Source organism: Podarcis cretensis (assembly GCF_951804945.1).
Source record: "Podarcis cretensis genome assembly, chromosome: 8".
Taxonomy (NCBI): Eukaryota; Metazoa; Chordata; class Lepidosauria; order Squamata; family Lacertidae; genus Podarcis; species Podarcis cretensis.
The window spans coordinates 25,536,150-25,560,312 of record NC_137177.1 but is presented as its reverse complement, the minus strand read 5'-3'; the positions used below and the strand labels follow the sequence as shown (position 1 = coordinate 25,560,312).

The window sequence follows — 24,163 nt, the reverse complement described above, 5'->3', positions numbered from 1 at the left end:
TGTTCTGGGGTTTAGGTTTCCTCAACAATTTGGGTTCGTCCCCCCAAAAACCTTAACAATTCTGGTGGGTTTAGCTCGGCAGTTCTGGGGTCTTCCTAAAAAAAGAGAGAGAGCCATATTTCAAAAAGTAAAATTCCTGACACCCACTTTGCAGGTGTCAGGAATTTTACTTTTTGAAATATGGCAACCCTACTCAGTGCCAGGTTGTTTGAGGACTCCGAATCTGGGTGTATGTAGCAGTGGGATGGTGGTCCTCTTCTTCTTTGGCAGTCACTGGTAGCCGAGTAAGTTTGTCTTCCATGAACACAGTCTTAACAGTCTATAAGTGACTGTGGAGGCCTATTCTGGATTCACACATCCTTCCACAGTGGGGACATAGGTTTCTGGGCGGGAGTTGATCATGGTTAGGGTTTGCCAAACGTGTTTTCCTCTTAGCACATATCTTCCTTTCGTCCTGAGTTCGAGTGTCTTCAAAGCCCATGACACCATTGGTAAAGGCTGTTCTGCAACTGGAACGCTTGCAGGCCAGTGTTTCCCAATTGTCAGTTTTTATACTACTTTTTATAGGATTTGCCTTGAGAGAGACTTTAAACTTTTGTTGACCACCAGCATTACACTTTCCATTTTTAAGTTCAGAATAGAGTAGTTGCTTTGGAAGACGATAATCAGGCATCCAAACAAAATGACCAGTCCAACAAAGTTGATGTTGAAGAATCATCGTAAGTGCTGGACTTACGTGTTACGGTGCAGGTATGAAGCCTGTGGACCTACAGGTGTCATTGGACTTCAGCTCCCAGCAGCCCCAGCTGGCACGGGCAGCAGTTAGGAATTATGGGAGCTGGACTCCAGAACATTTGGAGGGTCACTGGCTCTCCATTTCTCCTTTAAAGGGTGAAAAGCAATGGCCTGATCACCAAGATACATGTGATTAAAAGAAGATGGTGATTTAGGCTTTGTTGCACACCATACATTTAAAAGCATATGGAATCATGGGAACTGTTGTTTGCCCCTCACATAGCTATGGTTCCCAACACCCTTAAACTACAGTTCCCAGGATTTTTTTTTTTTTAGGTAGGGGCAGGAAATCATGTGCTTTAAATCTATGGCATGTATGCAGCCAAAGACTGTATTGCAATTAAAAGCGATAGCAAAATGATAATCATTTATTGATTTGTCACCCCACTACCTTGTGTCAGCTCTGGACGTAATATTGTAAATGGGTTGATGGTACAGAGGTATCTTGGTTCTCAAACTTAATCCGTTCCAGAAGTCTGTTCGACTCCCGAAACCTTTCGAAAATCAAGGCGCAGGTTCCGATTGGCTGCAGGAGCTTCCTGCAGTTAAGCGGAAGCCATGTTGGACGTTCGCCTTCCAAAAAATGTTCACAAACCAGAACAGTTTTTTCTGGGTTTACAGCGTTCGGGAGCCAAAACATACAAGTACCAAAGCATTCAAGAACCAAGGTACAACTGTATATTGGAAATGAGATGTTGGCACCAGTTTTTTCTGTTTGTTTGTTTCCGTCTTAATTTGTTGCATTTCCTCCAGAAAGTGTTATATCCAGATTAAATGAGAGGAAATATAGACTGGCATTTTTTTATGTCAATGACGTGTGGATGTTATGCTGTATCAGTCTCATTAGATCAGGAATTAATTGGCTCCATCTATATCTATTTATATAATTGCAAGGCTTTATTTACAAGGATGGAGTCAGAAGCTTGGAACAGCTACTGACACCCAAGAAAGAAAAGGCGATGCAGTGAGAATCTGTTTCCATTATAGTGTGTGATGAAATGCCTTAAATGTTTATCAGCTCTCTCCCCCGCACCACCCACTTTAAGACAAGGATCATATAATTTGATGGGCCACATAATCTTAAAAATTCCCTCCTCCCTAACAGTGCCTATAAATGATCAGAGACCTGGCACGTTTTTTGTTCCTTTCACTCGTTACACAAGCAGCTCCACTTTTAGGGTCACTTGGAAGAGCAGTGGTGAAACTTCATCATCTGCCTGTTTTATTACTCATCCCCCATTTGAAACAGCAGCGTCTTCTGATGGTCCTTTCCAGTGGAGGCTGCGGGGAGGAAAGCTGGCTTCAATCTTGTGGTATCTACTCTTGCTTGTTTTGTTTTAAACTAGAACTGAGGGGTCCATCAGCTGGATCAGCCAAATAAAAGTTACTGATAGGAGTGGGAATCATTTGCAAAATGTGTTTTATTATTACACGTGTATCCCATCTTTTCTCGTAATGTGCTCTCAAGGCAGCATATGATATTGTGGACTTGGAAAACATTTGGGAAAGAGCAGCCAGGGCTTTTTAGTTTAGAGAACAGATGGGTAAGAGGTGACATGATAGAAATTTGTAAAATTGTGCGTGGCATGGAGAAAGAAACTATATTATGCTGAAGAGAGAGAAAATATCATTAAATAATACAAGAGAAAATTTCAGGGGTCACGACAAGAATTTCCCAGCTGGCATGACATCTTGTCTGTTTATGTTTTTTACAAGCATCCCGTGGAAGAGAATCAATCACAGCCTTTTTAAAGCTTTGACTGAAAACAGGTGGTGGGGCTTTTGCCAAGGTGTTGGGTATTTTTGTGCTGTGTACATTGTGGCTCTTGTGGCAATTATCTGCCAGGCTATATTCTAAGTTGATCTCTTTGCTAATTCTGGAAGGCAGCAGGTATTATAATTCGCTTCGTGGCTAATTTTAAATGTGGTTTTCGATTATTTTCTTGCTCTTGAGTTCCATCTCCAACTGAAAAAATAATAATACTGGGCTAGATCCAGACTATGTTAGAAATGAATATGGCTTAGCTCCATCACAAGCCTTTTATGTTGATTTCAATGGGCTTCAAGTGCAACCAAATTAGGCTGCAATCGTAGTCATATTTACCTGGGGGGTAAGCCCCATTGAAGCCATTGGGGCTTCCTTCTGAGTAAATGGGCTTGTGCTGTTGAGATAGGTCCAGTGCATTACACTTTAAAATGCATTCTTCATGCAACCTTCAGGCCAGTAGCAAGTGGTCCACCCTCCTTGTAAGTCACTTTCTGGACCTAATTTAGATCAATAAGCAGTTTGGAAATAATTTGGATGCCATGCCATTATCTAAATAAGTCCACAGTGTATCTTCAATAGGATTCCATCAGTGTCTACAAGGTCCAGCATCCAACATGGCTCCCGCTATTTAAGCAGCTCCAGTTCCAAACAGTCATCAGTGATGACAACAACAGCAACAACAACAACACAACCAAATCTCATTCATTTTTTGTTTTCTCCAGCCAATGCCATTGCTCCGCTAACCAAGGAATGTTGTTTGCTTTGAACAACATCCCTCCCTGGGATGGAGGAAACGTGTGTTGACAGGACAGGAAATTCCTGTGAACCACAAGAAACTAGTTCTCGGCTGGACTGCCTGCAGTCTCTGCAAAGGTTTCCATCTAGGCAATTTAATATTTATTAAAGGAAGGAGTGAAATGAATGATCATTTCTCCCCCTTGGATTTAACTGCACCGTTCAGACCTATAAAGAAAGGGTTCTAAAAGCAACCTTGTGTTTCTGGATACAGAACACTTTCTTTTCCAAACAAGCTGCAAAACCAATAGGAATTTTGCCTTGTAGTTGAAGTTTCTCAGAGCTAGATGTGGAAAGAGCAGCCTCCATTAGGAATGAGTAGGACAGCTAATCTGAGGTCCAGCGAAGCCTGTCTTAGGTCAAGAGGATCCCAAAATGAGTCCCCCCCATACATTTAAAGCATCCTTACACCACTTTTACAGTAGTGGCTTCTCCCAAAGAATCTTGGAAATGTTAAAACAAAATAAAAAAAATCCTTCCAGTAGCACCTTAAAGACCAACTAAGTTAGTTCTTGGTATGAGCTTTCGTGTGCATGCACCACTTCTTCAGGTATCTGAAGAAGTGTGCATGCACACGAAAGCTCATACCAAGAACTAACTTAGTTGGTCTTTAAGGTGCTACTGGAAGGAATTTTTTTATTTTGTTTTGACTATGGCAGACCAACACAGCTACCTATCTGTAATTGGAAATGTTAGTTTGCTAAGAGTGCTGCTAACTACCTCTTAGAGGGGTCTCCTAACAACTCTCAGCACTCTTAACCAACCACAGTTCCCAAGATTCTTGGCAGGAATTAAAGACCTTAAAAGTGGATTAAGAGTGTTTTAAATGTCTGGTGTGGATGTGACCTAGGTCTTAGCTCTAGCTATAAACATTGCATACTCACTTTGACATCAGGTAAAGAGCCAGTAGCTAAGTAGATGGTTCTCCTGTTTCTGAGATGTTAGCTGAGTGCTTATGGATTGCTTTGTTGAAGATTTGGACAGAATCTCAACAGTGCCTAAAACAAATCTCTTGCAGATGAAAACAATAGTAAAGTGCATGGGAAGAAAATAATGGGAACTTGGAGACATTCTTTCCAGTTGATCAGCAAGAAAAATGCTTTTCATCTTCTTCTTTATAACTGTTTTCATTTTCTGACACACAAAAAGCCATGGTAACAATATTTTATCTGCTGCCTGAGAGAGATCTGTGTAGCAACCCCGTCCCTGCTGACCAAACGTGACCCAGGACTGGACTTCCTTTTTGTGCTGATATCTCAGCCCTTTGATACTTCTTTAACTTAATCATGTCATTCTTGATATGCCTTGGAGCAGAGGTAGGCAACCTAAGGCCCGGGGGCCGGATGCAGCCCAATCGCCTTATCAATCCAGCCCGCGGACAGTCCGGGAATCAGCGTGTTTTTACATGAGTAGAATGTGTGCTTTTATTTAAAATGCATCTCTGGGTTATTTGTGGGGCATAGGAATTCATTCATTCCCCCCCCCCAAATATGGTCCAGTCTGAGGGACAGTGGACCAGTCCACGGCTGAAAAAGCTTGCTGAGCCCTGCTTTGGAGCATTCCCTGAACTTGTGATGTGTCACTGGGGTGGAAATAGGTGGGGAAGGCAGAAGTACCAAAAGAAGGGAAGAGTGGCAGAGGGACTCCAGAAATCACAAGGGAAAATTTGTCACTGGGAAATGCTGGCTCCGTCTTGCTGTGGCAGTCTGAAGCGTTGTATGCTTCAAGGATAAATATCTTCCAGTCTTTTTAGTAGCTACTTTCCAGCTTTAAGATTCCTTTCCTCCCACATTCTCTCAGCCCTGAATAATGTCTTCTAAAAATCGGGTTGCTTAGGAAATCTTCACAGGCCTGCAGCTGCAAAAGAAGATGTAGACCCCATTAACTACGAAACCCAAAATTATTATGGAGTTCGTTGTTAATTTGTTGCATTCTGAAGTTCCCTGGTTTGATCCCCAGTGTTTCTGTTGGGCTGGGAAAGACCTGTCTGAATTCCTAGAGAGCTGCTGTCAGTCAGTGCAGACAGTACTGAGCTAGATAGCCCCTTTGGTCTGACTCAGTATAAGGCAGCTTCCTATAGCCTTATGTTCTTACAGATGTGCTTTGTTTGGGGCAAAGGCCATACAGCTCAGTGGTAAAGCGTTGCATGCAGAAGGCCTGATATTCAATCTCCAGACAGGGCTGAGAGAGACTCCCTGTCTGAAACCCTGGAGAGCTGTTGCCAATCAGAGTCAGTGTAGACAATACTGAGCTAGATGGACCAGTACAAGGCAGCTTCCTCTATTCCTATCCTTAAGCACGCACAGCTGAAGAAAAAAATTGAAGTAGGTGGGGAGGGCAGAAGAACCATAAGAAGGGAAGAATGGCGGAGGGACTCCAGAAATCACAAGTGTCCTTCCTGAGGTTCTTCGGTGGATTTCACGAACCAAGTCTGCTTTCAGAGTCTGGGTCAGGTGGGTTGGAAAGACATTCCATTACCTCCTCCTCACTTGTGTTGACAATTTTGCCTGGGATTCCCAGTGAGGCCCCACATCTGCTTTGGGAATTGGTACTGGGTTATTTTTAGCTGCTGTTTATTTGGACTAAGCATGCTGCTAGACTGAAATATCCCTTCAGCCTTTCTAAAGGCAACAGCTATGTCACAAAGGAAGGGACTTTCATCCCACACACAAGGCGCTCAGAGATCTTCACTTGGGATTCAGGAACTCGAAGAGGAATGCTGCTGGAAGACTCCTCTGTCTGTTTGCTTGGGACTCAGTGGGGAGTATACTATTACATGTACAGCAAAATGTTGTTGTCATTACCGCTGTCACTTATTGCATTTGTCAGTTGCTTTTGTTCTGGCTCATGCCCAGAGATCAGTATTTGGGCAAGTAATTGTGCAGGCTTGGCAGCAGACATACTGCTCAGGAGTCACAATTCAGGCGTTCAGGAACAGGGCGAGAAGTTCAGAACTGGATGGAAATAACAAATTTGTCCCAACAGGTATCCCTGCCCCTCCCGCCAAGCTTTTGAAGATGAGGCGTGGCACGCTCACTTGTGAGACTCTCTCACCTTGCTGGAATGCCAAAACTGTAAGCATGATCTCTGTTGTGACGGGTTGGTCTGCTCCCCTCAGTGAGGGCGATGCAACAAGGGTTCACCCTTCTGTTCTGGCTCCTGTTCAAACTTCTGTACCGGTTTATGCCATTTCTGTACCAGGGAGAGCTCCTGGAACCAGATTAAGAGGCCTGGTGGATCAGATTCCCCACCCCTGTATTAGCATATTGCTACTTCTAAATTGTGCTTCCAGATTCGAGACACCAGCACTGCTACAAGCAGGGATAGCTCTATTGTCTGTGTGACTTGGGGCCCATTTACACGCACAGCGAAACCGCATAGAACAGGCTTCTTGGGACCATAGCATGTGATTTTGCCAACCACGTACCTCAGATCCTGGAGGAATGTACAGTCAGTGAGCAAACTGCAACCATGATGTTCTCCTTCCAGCACTGCGGTGCTTGAGTCACACTGCCTGATCCCGAATGGCCATTTTCTACCGAGGCAAAATGGTAAACAGGACTTGTTCAAGCATGTTCCTGGTGAACAAAGTGAGAGAAGCTGGAACACTTAATGAGCACAAAGGGTCATGTTTTTCTTGTGTTGGAGTCAAAGAAAACGTTCCCTTTCCATTAGGAGAACCAGTTGTCTTCTAGAGATAATGTGCTTCTGAGTGAGGGGTGAAGGGGGCTTCTTTGTCGTCCTGTCATTTCCCATCATTAATCATTTTTGTTTCTGGGAAATGAGTCCCTTTGCTTCTTCTTTTCATAGCTTTGAACATGATTTTAATCTCAGCAGTTCTCCTGTGACTCTAGAATCACTTTGTGGAATTTGTGGCGTGGCTCCAGATTTTAACAGATACCCGACCAAGGGCTGAGTCCGACATGTTGCTAGGATGGCTGAGGTTTGAGCAGGTCTGCTGTGCAAAGTTTCCACGACTGACATCTGCTTATTTATTACCTGTTTATTGAACCCATTTGCCACTTTTCTTACAAAAGCAGCTCAGAGCGACTTGCCACAATAAATAAACACATACATTTAAACCAGCATAAGACAAAACTAAAGAAAATAAAACCCTACCTCGTAAGGCTGTTGAGAAGATACAGTGGGAGAGACCCTATATGCTACCTTGAGTTATTCAGGGGGAAGGTGGGTTAGAAATGCAGTACATGAGAAATAAAACCCCTTGAGTTGAATCCAGACTAAATTGGTTGTATTTAGTTCCTATTGAACTAATCGAACAGTGAGACTAACTTATCCTGTCAATTCCAATGAGACTAATTGCAATAAACTTAGTCTGAATCCTATCCACTTATTCCCGCCCCAGGTTTAGCAATTGTAGTCGTGAAATGTTCTGGGTGAGAAGGAACATTTTGGGGAGGTTGAAAATTTTTTTAGATATATTTCATCACTTTTTTTTCAAGTTTGGACAAATATTTTTTATTTTAAGTGCACAAATGGCTAGAAGCAGAATACCTACACATGTTTTAAAAAATTAACACATCTACAGAACATTCTGTTCAGGTGGTGGCCTTCAGTTATTTCAGCTATCCGGGTGTGGCTGGGTTACCACCCAGTTTCTGACAGGGATTCTGCACTTTTCAGCACCTGCACGCAGCAAAAAAATTAGCAGGTGTCATTTTCCTAAGCCTAGCGCTGGAATGGGGAACTTGTAGCCCTACAAACATTGGGCTAATTTCTCCTCATCCCTGACTGCCTCTGTCTTCTCTCCAAGCTGGTTCCACCCTGGCCAAGTCTGCAGCTGCCCCTGTTCCAGCTGCCTCTCCTGCCCCAGACAGCCCTGCATCCAACACAGCAGGCTCTCTGTGAGCTGAAGTGAAATATTTAAGGATCCAGAACCCAGAGGCAAAGTTCTTCCCTTGTTAGAACCAAGGGAACCATGAAAGCCAAGCAAAATGCCTCCTAAGCTTTAGCAAACCTGAAAATAAAGGGGTTACGGAACCAGGGGGAGTTATAGAATATAAATATAGAAAACAGATTGATTTGAAGATGTTCAAGAGAGCTAGTGTGGTGCAGTGGTTAAGTTCCCTGACTAGGTTCAAGTCCCGTCCCCCGCCCCTTGGCCATGAAGCTCATTGAGTGACCTTGGGACCAACACTGCCTCTCAGTCTCACTGGATTAAATGAGGAGGGGGAAGAACCATGCACACCATCTTGAGCTTGGAGAAAAAGCTGGGATATAAAAACAATAAATAAATTAAGAAATAACAGTAGAACAGGAGCTAACCAAAGGCAGAAGTACTGTAGTGAAAAATCTAGAGGAGAAGCTTCTCTCTGTAGCTGAAATGGACAGCAATGCCACCTCAACCTGTGGCAGCAGCAAACCAGGCAGGCCTTTGTATTTTACCACCTAGTGGCAGCATGGAGCAAAAGCAGGGAACTGAAGTGGCAATTGCAGAGAGGGTGCAGGTTGAATCCAGACTTAGTTGTCATGCGTCATGTAGGTGCGCTGACATTAATGGGACTTACCGGTAAGTAGTTGTGACCAACTTGTCCCACTGATTTCAGCAGAGCTATTCAAAGCATGATTAAGTCCAGAACGAACCTGTTTGTTTGAGAGACTAATAATAACAATAATTATAATTTATACCCTGCCCATCTGGCTGGGTTTCCCCAGCCACTCTGGGCAGCTTCCAACAAAATATTAAAATACAATGATTCATTAAACATTAAAAAGCTTCCCTAAACAGGGCTGCCTTCAGATGTCTTCCAAAAGTCTGATAGTTGTTTAATTCTTTGACATCTGGTGGGAGGGCGTTCCACAGGGCGGGCGTCACTACCGTGAAGGCCCTCTGCCTTGTTCTCTGTAACTTTGCTTCTCGCAGCGAGGGCACTGCCACAAAGCCCTCAGCCCTGGACCTGAGTGTCTGGGCTGAACAATGGGGGTGGAGACGCTCCTTCAGGTATACTGGGTCAAGGCCGTTTGGGGCTTTAAAGGTCAGCACCAACCCTTTGAATTGTGCTTGGAAACGTACTGGGAGCCAATGTAGGTCTTTCAAGACCGGTGTTATGTGGTCTTGGCAGCCACACCCAGTCACCAGTCTAGCTGCTGCATTCTAGATTAGTTGTAGTTTCTGGGTCACCTTCAAAGGTAGCCCCAAGCAGAACGCATTGCAGTAGTCCAAGTGGGAGATAACCAGAGCATGCACCACTCTGGTGAGACAGTCCACAGGCAGGTAGGGTCTCCGCCTGCGTACCAGATGGAGCTGGTAAACAGCTGCCCTGGACACAGAATTTACCTGCACCTCCATGGACAGCGGGACGCAGGTGGCGCTGTGGGTTAAAAGCCTCAGCGCCTAGGGCTTGCCGATCGAAAGGTCGGCGGTTCGAATCCCTGCGGCGGGGTGCGCTCCCGCTGCTCGGTCCCAGCGCCTGCCAACCTAGCAGTTCGAAAGCACCTCCGGGTGCAAGTAGATAAATAGGGACCGCTTACCAGCGGGAAGGTAAACGGCATTTCCGTGTGCGGCTCTGGCTCGCCAGAGCAGCGATGTCACGCTGGCCACGTGACCCGGAAGTGTCTCCGGACAGCGCAGGGGTACGTACGGGCAGGGGTACCTTTACCTTTACCTTTACCATGGACAGCTGTGAGTCCAAAATGACTCCCAGGCTGCGCACCTGGTCCTTCAGGGGCACAGTTACCCCATTCAGGACCAGGGAGTCCCCCACACCTGCCTGCCTGTGTGCAGGAGATTGCAGCTGCAGCATCTTATGCAATGGGACAGGGTATTGCTTTGTCTGTGGTTATGTATTTTTGTGCTTTTATACTGTAAACCGCTCTGTGATCCTAAGAGGAAGGGAGCTCTATAAATGTGAAGAAGAAGAAGATGTCCATCAGCAAGGTGGGTCTCATGTCCATAAGGCAACACTGCAAGGTTATTGTGAAGCATTCAGAACCTGACTGCAAGTATTCCGTGTGCACTACGCTGCAAGACTCTGTGAGAACCAGTGAGGTGTCGTTGTTAGAGTGCTGGACTAGAACTGGGTAGATCTGTGTTTAAATTCCCCATTTGACTATGATGCTTGCTGGGTGACTCGTCAGTCACCAACTCTCAGCCTCCCTACATCACAGAGTGGTTGTGAAGGTGAAAGTGGGGGAATACCATGTATGCCACAGATTTTTGGAGGAAAGACTCATTGGAAGAAGAAGAAAAAGAAGAAGAGTTTGGATTTGATATCCCGCTTTATCACTACCCGAAGGAGTCTCAAAACGGCTAACATTCTCCTTTCCCTTCCTCCCCCACAACAAACACTCTGTGAGGTGAGTGGGGCTGAGAGACTTCAGAGAAGTGTGACTAGCCCAAGGTCACCCAGCAGCTGCATGTGGAGGAGCGGAGATGCCCGGTTCCCCAGATTATAAGTCCACCGCTCTTAACCACTATACCACACTGGCTCTGGAGAGATGCTGCCCATTAGCTGCCTTATATGAAGTTAGACCATTGGTCCACCTGCTTCCTCTGTGTTGTCCATGCTTTCTATACTCCTGTGTTTTAAAGCCATCTGTTAGTGCCTATCCCATCTTGTGGCAGCATTACATAACTTTTGAGCTATTCCCAAAAATGAAGAAGTTGTGAGCTATTCCCAAAAATGCAGTTGTGGGGGAAGCACATATATTTTTAAAGTGAATTAAATATGGAGCATTCCTTGCTCCAGGGAGACTCTAAGCAGGTTTGACATCTTTATCTCTTCTTCTAAAGCAGCTCAGGCAAAAAGAAAAAGAAAAAAGTGCATGTGTGTGTGTGTGTGGGGGGGGAATAGTACAGAAGCATAAATAGCCCCAAACTTGGGTGTTGCCTCTCTTTGATCATTCTGAGTCATCCGAGCATAATTTCTGCATCTCTTGGCTTGTTGTAGGGATGGGAGGAGGGTTTAGAGTCAGTGATCACACCAAGTTGAGCAGCAGTGGGGAATCTGTGGCCTTCCAAATCTTGGACTCCAACTCCCATAATCCCTGGCTGTTTGCCATGCTGGCTGAGGCTGATGGGAACTAGAGTCTGACCGCAGCTGAAAGGCTACTGGCTCTGCCCCTTTCAAGTGGGGCTTCCCCACCCCTTCATTGCCCTGAGGGAGATCTGAGGCTTTGAGGGAACTGCAAATGCTCATTTGTGGGATATAAGTGAAATCATAGAATTGTAGGGCTGGAAGGGACACCAAGGGTCATCTAGTCTAACCCCCTGCGATGCATAAATAATTTTTGCCTCTGCAGCACATACGCATGCTCAAAGAAAAGTGAGATGATCTGAAGAGCTCCAGCCTGAGAATATAACAAGCTAGCTTATTCTAAGCAGGACCCTTTCAAGTAGTGTATTGAAAAATTGGAGCATGTCCAGAAGAGAGCAAAAAATTAGAAACATGGAGACATATGGAGCTGACATGCCAGTCCCTTGGGTCCATCTAGCTCTAGGTTTCCCAAACTTGGGTCTCTAGCTGTTTTTGGACTACAACTCCCATCATCCCTAGCTAGCAGGACCAGTGGCCAGGGATGTTTGGAATTGTAGTCCAAAATCAGCTGGAGACCCAAGTTTGGGAAACCCTGGTCTGCACTAACTGGCAGCGACTCTCCGGGGTTTTAGGCAGTGAGGGGGAATTCCCAACACTACCTGGAGATGTCGGGGATTGAACCTGGGACCTTCTGCATGCAAAACAGATGTCCTGCCACTGAGTTAAGTGAGGGCAAGGCCAGTTGTAAGCATCCTCAAGGCTAATCCTGCGATTGGGAAGGTCTGCCTGGATTAGGCTTCAGAAAATGTGTATCCCCACTTTTCAAAGGATCTTTCTAACCCCACGCAACTATTTTACAGCTCGGGAAGCTTTTCATCTGTGATTAATTTGGCTCTGCGGCACTGACTCAGAACAGGTGATCACACCCTGCAGACGTGTTGGCATTGATCTTTCCGTAGTTTTCAAACCCCTGGCTTCTGCCTTGAAGCACAGTTGTGGTACTGTATTGCTCTCAAGACAACAGCTGAACTTTCCATCATCATTCCCCCTCCTCCCTCCTTGAAGGGGGAAGTGAAATTAGCCCAGCGTGCTTTGAGTTTATTTAACAAGTTCAGCTCCTGTGGCCAACAGAGACTAACAGCAGAGGGGGAGAGAAAATTGTTGCAGCCTACATGCTTTGGAGATTAAATAAGGCCTTTTAAAGGGCTTGGACAGAGATGCTGGGTCTCTCTCCCCACCCCATGTGGAATGTTATGTGCCTGTCCCAGACTTCACCACCAGGGCCACAGGAATTTTGAAGAAGAAGGGGAAGTTTTTTGGAATTTAGTGCATTTTCTGTTGCACCCACTTTGGGCTGTTTTCCAGGCCAGTCGCTGCTATCCAGACACACCCCTTTTTGTAGAGACTATTTAAGGATGAGCTTGAGCACAGCACCCTCCCAAAGGCAGAGAGGCAGGGATGCACAAAGTGAGGGGCTCAGGATGTCTGACCACGCCGGGGCAAGAACAACCTTCACCCTCATTCTCTTTGTCCTGGGGCCTGGCTGGGTATGTATGCACAATTTTACAGGAGGTGTGTGCAACGAATGAATGAATGAGACTTGCCCCTGCCTTGGATGCTGAATGAGTTTGTTGACTTCAGCAGAGCTTAATATGTTCGTACAGGGTGGGACCAAGTGCTCAGAGGTCCAGCTCCAGTTGGCTAGCAGCAACTCTGCAGGTTTTTGAGGGCCACCTCTTGTATGCATATGTTTACACACTAGTGAGGGACGCGGGTGGCACTGTGGTCTAAACCACTAAGCCTCTTGGACTTGCTGATCAGAAGGTCGGCGGTTCGAATCCCCGTGATGGGGTGAGCTCCCGTTGCTCGGTCCCAGCTCCTGCCCACTTAGCAGTTCGAAGGCACGCCAAAAAGTGCAAGTAGATAAATAGGTACAACTGCTGTGACTGGAAGGTAAATGGTGTTTCTCTGCGCTGCTCTGGTTTGTGTTCCGTTGCGCCAGAATTGGCTTGGTCATGCTGGCCACATGCGGACAAACGCTTGCTCCCTCGGCCTGTAAAGCGAGATGAGTACCGCAACCCCAGAGTCATCTGCGACTGGACTTAACTGTCAGGGGTCCTTTACCTTTACCTTTTTACACACTGGTGACATTAGGAAACCTGGAGGGTACATGCATATAATAGACGTCTAGTGTTAAATGCATAATAACACAAAAGACCACAGAATTGTCGAGTTGGAAGGGACCACAAGTTTCATGTAGTCCAACCCCTGCAATGCATGAGTCCTTTGTTCAGCATGGGGCTTGACCCATGACCCTAAAATTAAGAGTCTTGTGCTTGACCAATTGTGCTATAATGATGCATAGGATATGTTAGAATGGTTTGAGTTTCTTTAGTGGAAGCGAAGGACACTTTGTATATATTTAGAAAATTATGCTACAGAAATAGAGTTGTTGTCAGCTGAGTTCTGCCCAGGGCAGACCTACTGAAAATAATTAGTTGTGTTCCTGGATTTTGATGGGTTTACTATGAGTAGGCTTAAGATTGCATACAGCATGAGGCTTGACTCTTTTATACATATTTTTTGCATATGAATATGGGCTTTTTAAAAACAACAGGCTATGGGCAGAACTGAACTGAACTGTTGAATGCAGGGAACAAGGTCTGCTCCCCCCCCCCCTGCACCCTCTAAATTTTATCTGGAAGGTTGAGGGGGTGGGAAACCTAGAACAGGTTTTGGGATGTGCAGAAGGGAGGGGAAGTCCAACCTCATGAGTGGACCTTGTTCCCTGCACGGCGAATGCCCCACTTTAGTGCATTGTTAAATTCCACGCTACAGGTTATATCAGGAGACATTTTGTTTTGTTTCTGTCCTTGTTATGTATTTCGTCTTTTCGTCTTGTGTTTTGATGCTGTGAACCGCCGTGAGATCTACGGGTGAAGGGCGGCATGCAATTTAAATTCTGCATATGAATCCTTTATAATTAGATTCCCCCTCCATCCTTAGCCCTGGAGTGTGTCTGGCACCATTGTTCGCACTAACACAGTTATCCAATTCCAAGGGGGAAATGCAGTTGAGAAAGCACCAGCGAGAATTAGAAGGCTGGGCTGGTTATTTGGGCCGGGATTCTCGTCTCCTTGTCATGTGCTTGTTGCAGCATTCAAGATTCCTCAAAGTGGGCAAATGACCACCCTAATGAGGCGAGTACATCCCACAGCTGAGTAACAGAGCACTCGCTTTGCATGCAGAAGGTCCCAGGTTCAATCCCTGATCGCTCCAGGTAGAACTCAGAGAGACACTATCCCACTTCCTATGTTTGTAAGCATGGCCGTAGGTGTGTGGAACTGGTAAATGGTGCAACCTCCTGGCTTTTTTTCCATAGCTCCCTGAACCAGATGAAAATAGAGGGCAGTGATGGATTTTAATAGATCCTGGTAGACTTACAAAAGGATGGACTGCTTGTAGCAGGTATCCCCACTGGTTGAGGGTGAAACTCCATTGCAGAGAAGCCAGTATAAATCTGACATTATGGAGGACGACTTGAGGGGGGCAGCTTGGGAAACTTCCTGTTTGGGTACAATGTTTTCTTTGGCTGGTGCTGTAATTTTTTATTTTATTTTAATGGTTTTACAATGAGTTGAAATGGAAGTGCAGCAGAAGAAAGCCACAGGCTCCATTTGCAAATAAGCTGGTGTGCAGGGGTGGAGTAGCTTTGGCCCTCCTGTTGGGACCCCAGCTCCCATCAGCCCCAGCCAACATGGCTGAAGGTGAGGGGTGATGGGAGTTGTAGTTCAGCAACCACAGGTTCTCCACACCTGATGTCCCATGTCCTCTAGGTTATTACTATTTTTTTTTAACATCTTTAATTCTTCCCCACCTCAGGTGAACTCAAGGCAGCATGCGTCCTCCTGCCATAATATTTTAACTACACAACAACCCTGCGATGTGGGTCAGGCTGCTGGCCGAAAGTCACCCAGCTTTATGGCTGAATGCAGATTTGAACCCGGGTCTCCTGTCCCTAGCTCGAGCACTCTAATCATTGCACATGCTGGCTCTCAAACGCAATTACACAACCCACCAAGTCCCATTTTGCCTCCTTATCACAGCTGCTGTTTTAAGTCTCTCTTGCCGCCACTATACGGTGCTCCCATTTCCCCTATTTTCTCATTACTGAGAAAGTCGTTTCCTGTATGGTGGAGAACAGAGGAGGGGGGAAGTGTGTATGGATCCTTATCTGCAGAGGCTTCTTCACCCAAGGGCTGTCTGAAGGTGATCCAGAAGGGAAGGCTGCAGATAGGGGTTAGGAGGAGGGAAGGAGCCCCTTCAGGCTGCTGTTCTGTCTAGTACCATCTGACAGCTGTTTGGGCACCCCAAGGTGACTAGTGGCTGTAAGAGGAAGCTCAGTATTTATGATCTTTCAAATTCATCCAATTTCTTAGACTCCAGGTCCCACTGGCCCCAGGCAGCCAGCCCAATGGGCAGGGATGATGGGAGTTGTAGTCCAGCAACATCTGGAGCAGCGTAGATTTCTCACCCTGAGTTAGTTGGATGAGCAGCTCCTGACAAAATGGTCTTATAACCAGTGACTTCTACTTGTTTGGGATTTTAAACAGGTTTCTTTATCAGTTGAGTAAAGTAAGCCTCATAACAGGGGTAGCTAGTTGGGTCACACACACACACACACACACACACACACACACACACAGATGTTGTTGGACTACAAGTCCCATCATTCGTGACCATTTATCATGCTGACTGGGGCTGATAGGAATTGGTAGTCCAACAACACCTGGCGGGCCAAGGGCTCCCTCCACCAGGACAAGATTTTGCCCCTTCCAGGTGTTGCTGAAAGACAGCTCCAATTGGCTCCAGCCCACATGGCCAAGCATGATGGGATTTGTAGTTCAGCAACTTCTGGAAGGTCAAAGGCTCTCCTTCCACACCTTGATAGAAGTGAGGGCAGAATATCATAATGCTCCTTAATATTTATGTTATCGGAAAGGTGGGGGGAAATATGTTCATTTCAGTTCTGTGTACTTGCTTCCAGCTGGGAGTGGGGACTTCATCCCAGAGTCCCCAAGTGCACTGGGCCTTGTAAGAGCTACTCAGCTAATCCCCCCCGCAACCCGGAATGTGATAGCATGAACCATAAAGCAATTCAAAGGCGTTGCTGCCGCCCATGTTAGCTCCTTCCCTGAGGTGAGATCTGTGTGGTTCACTGATCCAGTTCAAGGCTTCCTTGCAGCCAGAACAGCTGCAGACGTGAGAAGTGAATCTGCAAGGTTTTGATGCTGGGGAAGGTGATCTGAAGCAGAAAGAACATTAGCATGAGTAATTTGCCAGGTACCAAGGCTCAAGCCTGACGTGCCGGCATTGAAGAAACATCAATCGTGTTTCAACTTGCAGGCTGAGCAGATGGGACCAGGGCATCCCTGAACAGATCCGCAGAGTCCCAAACGGCTGCTCTTCTCATTGAGAACGACTGTTCCTTCTTTCTTTGGCTACGCCTTCTGAGAGGATTGGCACAGGCAGCTTTGCAAAAAGCATGGCCTCCGAGGGGCAGAGTGCCTTCCTTTGTCTGAGGCCGCTGTGCCAGCTGTAGCTGCTTCTAGGCAGAGATGGCCTGGCCACAGGGACCTGCCAACCTTTCAGATTGACTACTGCGGGGCTTCTGCTGAAGACGGACTGAAAAGTGCAGCTCATTGAAACACAGCTGCTTGGCCAGCAGACTGGAAACAGATACTGGGGATATATTGTGCCAGGGCTTTAAGAGATTTGTTATTTCCAGGCTTGAGCCGAAGTGTGGGTGCTTACCTTTAAGAGGGGAGGGGAATCTATGGCATGGGACTTTGTTTGTACTTCTGTCCCAGCTTTTTCTCCAAGCTCCAAGCTTTTTCTCCTCATTTAATCCCACCACAACCTTGTGAGGTAGGTTAGGCTGAGAGGGAGTGACTGGCCCAAGCTCACCCAGTGAGCTTCATGGCCTAGAGGGGATTTGAACCCTGGTCTCCCAGGTCCAAGTCAGACACTCTAACCCCTACACCACACTGGCTCTCATAGGGCCCTCCAGGCCTCTCTCCATAGCATTCAGGACTCTCTACAGGCTACATCCCTCATTGACTGTGCTCTGCACCTTCCGCAAATGCTTTTGTAGAATATATTCCACAGCTTTTAATTGTAGCACTGTTTAATTGTTCTTGATTACTGTTTTCCTTATGTTTTCAGCTGTTCTTATTTTTATCTGTAAACTGCTTTGAGTCCTGTCAGGGCAAAAGATGGGGGTGTAAATAAACATATAGTAATTATTATTATTGTTTTGTCTGGCTGGAATCCATCCTTACTTCTTGCTTGTCTGATGAGAGAATGGAGATACATGTGGGTGTTGAGAAACTTTGGGATTTCGTATGGCTAGACTGTTTGCTGCTGTGGTAACCTTGGGATTGGATTGTTGCAATCCACTCCATGTGGGGCTGCCCTGTGATGATGATGATGATGATGGATGATGATGATTCCAATTCATTGGTCGCTTTCTCTCACCAAAGGCAACTCAGAGCAACTTGCAGGCAAGGCTCCAAGCTCTCGCCCATGCTCATGGACTTTTCCCTCCTTCTAGGCAGCATCTGAGGCATGCACGTACCCTTGCCAGTGCCCCGTGCAGGCACTCCGGTGCCCTGCTGGCACCAGCCTTTTGCTGGATGGCTGCGGATGCTGCAAAGTGTGTGCCAGGCAGCTCGGCGAGCTGTGCTCCCTCCAGAAGCCTTGCGATCACCACAAAGGGCTCTATTGCGACTTCTCCAGGATCCACAGTGACAGTGGCATCTGCTTAGGTGAGCTGCCTCCACAGATTCTCTGCCGTGAAAGAGGCTTGTTTGCCGCCCCCTGAATGGCAGGACTAGGTCACGTGGGTGTAAGGATGGCTGTGCATGCATCAGAGTGCTAACAGATAAAGTGGGTGGCACAGATTCAGTTTTTCTGCGTGCTTTTCCAATTGTGCGATAGCACAGTGTTTTCTGTTAGGGTTTCTAGGTCAGGAGCATCCCACACCCTGAGATTTCAGGGCTCAAACTTGGCCCCCTGGTGATGTCACGGTAGGCAGACCCTGGTGATGTCATAGGATGATTTTTCCTCTGTGCTCCCTCCTGCCACTGAACCCTGGAGACGGAGGTTAATTGGGAGAGGGGAAGAGGGAAGACACCCCCCCCCCAGCATCTATGTTATAATTTGCAGCTGGCTCCTGCTGGATTGAAGCTTGCAAGCACAGTCTACTTAATTGCTTTCTAAAAACCTTTTCAAAAGGCACTCTTGACCACCTGGAGGTTGCAGCCCTTGCTGTGCTGCCTGGAGGGGGCCAGACAAACCTTGAGCATTCAGGTCATCCCTGAAGGTCCAACAGCCCTGTTTCCCATCCACACAGAAGCAGTTTTGGATGGGGGGTGCATTCAGACTGTGTGTTGTTGTTGTCCTCTCCCATCAGTTAGTATTTCCTCCCCTCGCCAAATTGGGTTGGGGAGCAAGCCTGAAGTCAAAACCAAAATGACAATTATATGGGGAAACTCCAGAGCTCAGGTAGACTTTTTTGCTCAGGCAAGATTTAGTCAGGGCAGGAAGCCTTCTCTTAGCCCTGCCTGCCTTGAAGGATCCAATGGGTGGTCAGAGTCAGTACCCAGGGCAAAGTGGAAAAGGCGCCACCCACAGTTAACTGGCTGGCCACAAGGAGCACCTGCCCACAGTCTCCCCAGCAGCAGCTCTTGATGACAGCTGCTCACCTGCCTTTGCACCACAACAAAGATGCATGTGTTGACAGGATCCCTCCGTCCACACGCTTCTCTTCTGTTTTCCCACCAGCTCATGAAGGGGCGACCTGTGACCTGCTGGGCAAGATCTACCTTAACGGAGAGAGCTTTCAGCCCAGTTGCAAACTGCGGTGCATCTGCATGGACGGCGCCATTGGCTGCATCCCCCTCTGCACGGACGGCATGCGCCTCCCTTCCCCCGACTGCCCCTTCCCCCGGCGGGTGAAGGTGCAGAACAAGTGCTGCGAAGAGTGGGTCTGCGAAGGGGGCAGCAGCCCAAAGAGCCACTATGGAAAGGGCATGGCAGGTGAGGGGACTCGCTGGGAAAGTGGGGGGGGGGTGGCCAAGGAGACAGGTAGGACTGTTGGAACAGGAAGACTAAAAGATGCTAGCTGTGGTCACCTCACCTTAAAACGGAAGGAAAGGTTCAGAAAAGGGCAACCATGATGATCAAGGGGATGGAGCAACTCTCCTACGAGCAGAATTTGGGACTTCTTAGTTCAATTTGAGTAAGAGGTTAGAGCTCTTGGAAGGGATCTCAAGGGTCATCTAGCCCAACCCCCTGCAATGCAGGAATCTCAGCTAAAGCATCCATGGCAGATGGCCATCCAACCTCTGCTTAAAAACCTCCAAGGGAGGAGAGTCCACAACCCCCTGAGGGAGACCGTCCCACTATTGAACAGCTCTTACTTACAGCTCTTACTGTCAGAAAGTTCTTCCTGATGTTTAGTGGGAATCTCCTTTCTTGTAACCTGAAGCCATTGGTTCGAGTCCTACCCTCCAGAGCAGGAAAAAACCAAGCTTGCTCCCTCTTCCATGTGGCAGCCCTTGAGTGGATCGAGAGAAGTTTTTCTCCCTCTCAAAGCACTAGAGCTTGTGGGCATCCAATGGAAGCTGAACGTTGGACGATTCAGTGGAATGGAGGCAGTGAGAGCCCCTAGGTTGGGTGGCCTTAAAGGAGTATTAGACAAATTCATAAAGGACGGGGCTATCAATGGCTACTAACCCTGATGGCTATCTTCTACCTCCACTGTCAGAGGCCGTACTCTTCTGAGTACCGGTTGCTCAAAAGGAGCGTGCTCTTGCGCTTGGGTCCAGAGTGGTGTGACAGTAATCCCTTTTCACAGGGAACACTGGGAACTTTAGCTCTGGCAGAGGAATAGGGGTCTCCTAATAACTCTCAGCCCCCTTAATGAACTACAGTGGTACCTCTGGATGCAAACGGGATCCGTTCCAAAGCCCTGTTCACATCCTGAGCAGAATGCAACCCGCGTCTGCGCTTGCGTGGGTTGTGATTCGCTGCTTCTGCACATGCGCCTAACATCATTTTGAGCGTCTGTGCGAGCGGTGAAACCCGGAAGTAACCCATTCCGTTACTTCCAGGTCGCCGTGGAGTGCAACCTGAAAATGCTCAACCTGAAGCGACTTTAACCCAAGGTATGGCTGTACAGTTCCCATAATACTTGGGGGGGAAGCCATGACTATTTAAAGTGGTACCAGAGTGCTTTGAATGTGGGGTGTGAATGTGTCCTCAATTAGACATAGCCCAAGATAAATGGAAAATTGAGAGAATTCTGAATTACTTTTTCTATACAGTGAAGGTGGGACAGATAGAGAGGAAGCACTATATATGCCAAAGGGCCTTAAACCTGTGGTGTATAGCACAAGCTATCTCTTCCAGGTATTTCCTGGCCATCTAGGAGGCCATCTGTTGAGAGCACTCAAGCAGTCTCCCTAACAAAAGGCTACTAAGGTGGTTTCTCCTGGCTCCCTTTGCCCTCTCCTGTCCAGAGGTCCAGCCTGACAACCAAAGGATGCAGCTTTGCTCACCAAAGCCCTTTTCTCCAATCTCAGTTTACAGGAACAACCCAGTTCGCAAGCCCAAGACGAACCACCTCCAGGAGAACTGCTTGGTGCAGACCACAGAATGGAGCACCTGCTCCAAAACCTGTGGGATGGGCATCTCCACCCGGGTCACCAACAACAACCCCCAGTGCCGGCTGGAGAAGGAGAGCAGGCTCTGCCTTATCCGATACTGCAACGTCCCCTTGGAGAAGAGCATCAAGGTAACTAACTGGCTGCTAACTGGAGCAGGTGTAAATGCACGAGATCGGACCATGCCAGGCATGGCGAGCTGCTTCCAGCCTGCGTTCCCAATCTGGTCCACTGCGCCTCTTGACTCGGCCTGCTTGGCTCCCTCTGAACCTCGCTTCCTTCCCTCTAGGCTCCCTGCCCGCTCACTTGTCTTGTTACCCTGAGCTGGCAATGCAGGAAAAGATCTCCCTGCATGAACAACTCTCAGTGGGTTTCCTCTCTCCCTTCATAGGAAAGGGGTCCTCTTTCTCACTACACAGCAAGGAAACCAAGCTGAGAAAGAAATGTGTGTGCGTGTGTGAGAGAGAAAGAGTGAGCAAAATACAAAAAATTACCCGTGTAAATACGGGGAGGGAGGGAGGAGGAGAGACAGCTAGACAGGGACAAAATCTTTCTTTAAAATTGTTGGTTTCAGTGAGCTCATCCAGAATGCTGTCCTCGAGTAGCTGGGACAGAGAAAGCTTCTTTTTCATTTATTACATTTGCACCCATCCTTTTTGTCAAAGAGAGCAAGGTAGTGTACATAGTTCCCCCCCCCCCCCGCCACACTCTGCTCATGTTATCCCCACAACAACCTTGTGAGGTAGGTTAGGCTAAGATGTAATGACCGTTCTGAGGTCATTCAGTGATCTTCATAGCCTTGAACATAGGGGATTTGAACATAGGTCCCCTGGCCCAACATTCTTAGTGCGCATGCACACACACATACCCCATACCTCCAGAGGATGGCCAAGGACTTTTCTTGGGCAGGAAATTTGGTTTCTATCCTGTTCTAACCACTACACTACACTTTCTCCTGCCCTGGAGTACAGTGGTACCTTGGAAGTCGAACGGAATCCATTCTGGAAGTCTGTTTGACTTTCAAAACGTTCGAAAACCAAATCACGGCTCCTGATTGGCTGTAGGAAGCTCCTGCAGCCAATCAGAAGCTGTGGAAGCCCTGTCGGACGCTTGGGTTCCAAAAGAATGTTCGCAAACCAGAACAATCACTTCCGTGTTTGTGGCGTTCGGGAGCCAAAACGTCCGAGTTCCAGGGCGTTTGGGATCCAAGGTACGGCTGTATTTGCTTCCCTGTGCAGGGATTTGTTGATTGTTTGGATGAGCATCGTGAGCCCACCTCACCTGGCATCTGGAGTGGCGAAATCTAGACAAAGCTTTCGCAGGGCCATACCTCGGTCTCAGAGCCCTTCCTCCACATTTACAAGACCCTAAACACAATCCAAGCCATCTCCAGCTAGGGTTGGGAAGGATCCCTGCCCAAAACACCAGAGAGCCACTGCCAGTGCGGTTTTTATAGTCCTACGTCCAGAACTGAGCCAGGATACTTATTGTTGTGGTCTCTTCCCCACCCTCCTCCTCTCTCCAGAAGGGAAAGAAGTGTGTGCGGAACCCCAAGCCCCGCCGGGCGATCCGCTTTGAGTTCACGGGCTGCACCAGCACCCGCTCCTACCGGCCCAAGTTCTGCGGCAGCTGCACGGATGGGCGCTGCTGCACTCCGCGCGTCACCAGCACCGCGAAGGTGGAGTTCCAGTGCCCGGAGGGAGACTCCTTTGTGCGCAAGATGATGGTCATCCGCTCCTGCTCCTGCCACCACGACTGCCCCGCGGACAACGACATCTTCCTGGCCACCTACCACCGGCGCATGATTGGGGACCACATCAAGCTTGAGAGGCAGTAGAGCCCTTCCCCATGCCACCTCCATGATGCAGGCTGGTAGAGATGGCCCTGGCTATTACCTGGGATGCTGCTTCCGCTGTTGGGAGAATCGGGATAGAGGAGGGTGACCTCAGTAGACTGGAAGGCATGTGAGTCCAGGCACTACACAGTCCTCTATGGCAGGAGGCTCCAGCTTTCTCAGACCCAGGACTCGCCTTACAACCAAGTGTGCATTCCAGTTCTTGTTCCTTTTTTATTATTATTACCATGTATTTGTATGGCAACAGTACAGCTATTGTGAAACCCGCCTTAGATTGGGCCGCAACATGGTAGAGGGACCCACCAGTTGGAAAACAGTGCTCCGTGGTGCAACAGCACGAACCTGGCACTTTGTGGAGTGAAGCTTGCACACTTGGTTTTGCACTAACCAGATCCTTGGTTTCAAAGGTAGCTTCCTTATCTAAGGAGTTCTGATCCAGCTCCACAAACAAACAACTGCCAATAACGCGCTGGCTTTAGGCAGTTTTCATCATACCATACGCAGCCCCTCGGTTCCCATGATCCCTTTCTCCTCCTCGCTGCTGTTTGGCCAGCACAGCAAAACAATCCCCCCTTGTTCTCCAGGTGCAAACTTTCCAAGAACTGGAACTCAAGTCGGGTAGGTGGCTGTTGCTGTGTGACATAAGCACAGACCCAACCGCTCACCTCCGGCTTCAGAGTTAACAAACCCTTTTTAGATTCGCTGATCTGAATGCAAAACCAGCTGGGAAATATTAGCTCGATGTGACACAGGTTGCTCTCAGCAAAGGTACGAAGCCAGCACTACGAATCACAAGCAGAAATGAGTCAAAGGGAAGGCTATGGAAGTCTTTTAACAACAAAAGTCATTTGATAGGCATCTGCTGTATAACCTGGCTGGTGTGAGATCATTGAGTTGTGCATTCTGTCTTTTGGCAGAGGATTCGCCATCACCTACATTTGGAAGACTGGTGTTAATCATTTTGGACGATTTGCAAGACAGACCCTCCTCCTTTTCTCCCCATAAACCTGCCCCCTGCCCCGAGCATCCAGATTCCCCCTGTAGAGATGCTCCTTCCCTCCCAATTTCAACTGTAAATACCATGAGAATTATTTTTAAAGCCTATTGTTACGATTAGCACTTTTCGTTGTTGTGGGTCTTATTTTTTCCATTTCTGCTGTTCACTTCTTTCATTAGTGTTTTCTTCTCTTCTCTTTCTTAAAAACTTCTTGTTTATCTGACTTGG

At 47.5% G+C, this 24,163-nt stretch overlaps 1 protein-coding gene across 6 annotated transcripts; it reads left to right on the top strand.

Annotated features, from left to right (window-relative positions):
• Positions 1-252: 252 nt before the first annotated feature.
• Positions 253-24,057, top strand: LOC307221534 (CCN family member 2-like). 6 transcript variants are annotated; one of them, XM_079986139.1, is made up of 7 exons: positions 253-403; positions 12,721-12,902; positions 17,969-18,182; positions 19,201-19,455; positions 20,532-20,585; positions 21,003-21,214; positions 22,609-24,057. In XM_079986139.1, exons 2-7 carry the CDS (start codon positions 12,771-12,773, stop codon positions 22,918-22,920), a joined length of 1,179 nt encoding a protein of 392 aa, XP_079842265.1. In that variant the 5' UTR covers positions 253-403; positions 12,721-12,770; the 3' UTR covers positions 22,921-24,057. The 6 variants fall into 6 exon arrangements, with proteins under 6 accessions (XP_079842265.1, XP_079842263.1, XP_079842261.1 ...); XM_079986137.1 differs by lacking the exons at positions 253-403; positions 12,721-12,902 and adding exons at positions 5,722-6,136; positions 6,344-6,432; XM_079986135.1 differs by lacking the exon at positions 253-403 and adding an exon at positions 5,742-6,136.
• The last annotated feature ends 106 nt before the right edge of the window (positions 24,058-24,163 follow it).

What these genes read in the sequence shown, in the direction of transcription:
- LOC307221534 (XM_079986134.1), top strand. Translation starts at nt 5,995, where the DNA reads ATGTCACAAAGGAAGGGACTTTCATCCCACACACAAGGCGCTCAGAGA. An exon ending in CTTGCTGGAATGCCAAAACT is followed by an intron (nt 6,433 to 17,968) that starts GTAAGCATGATC and finishes CCCTCCTTCTAG; the next exon opens with GCAGCATCTGAGGCATGCAC. An exon ending in TGACAGTGGCATCTGCTTAG is followed by an intron (nt 18,183 to 19,200) that starts GTGAGCTGCCTC and finishes TTTTCCCACCAG; the next exon opens with CTCATGAAGGGGCGACCTGT.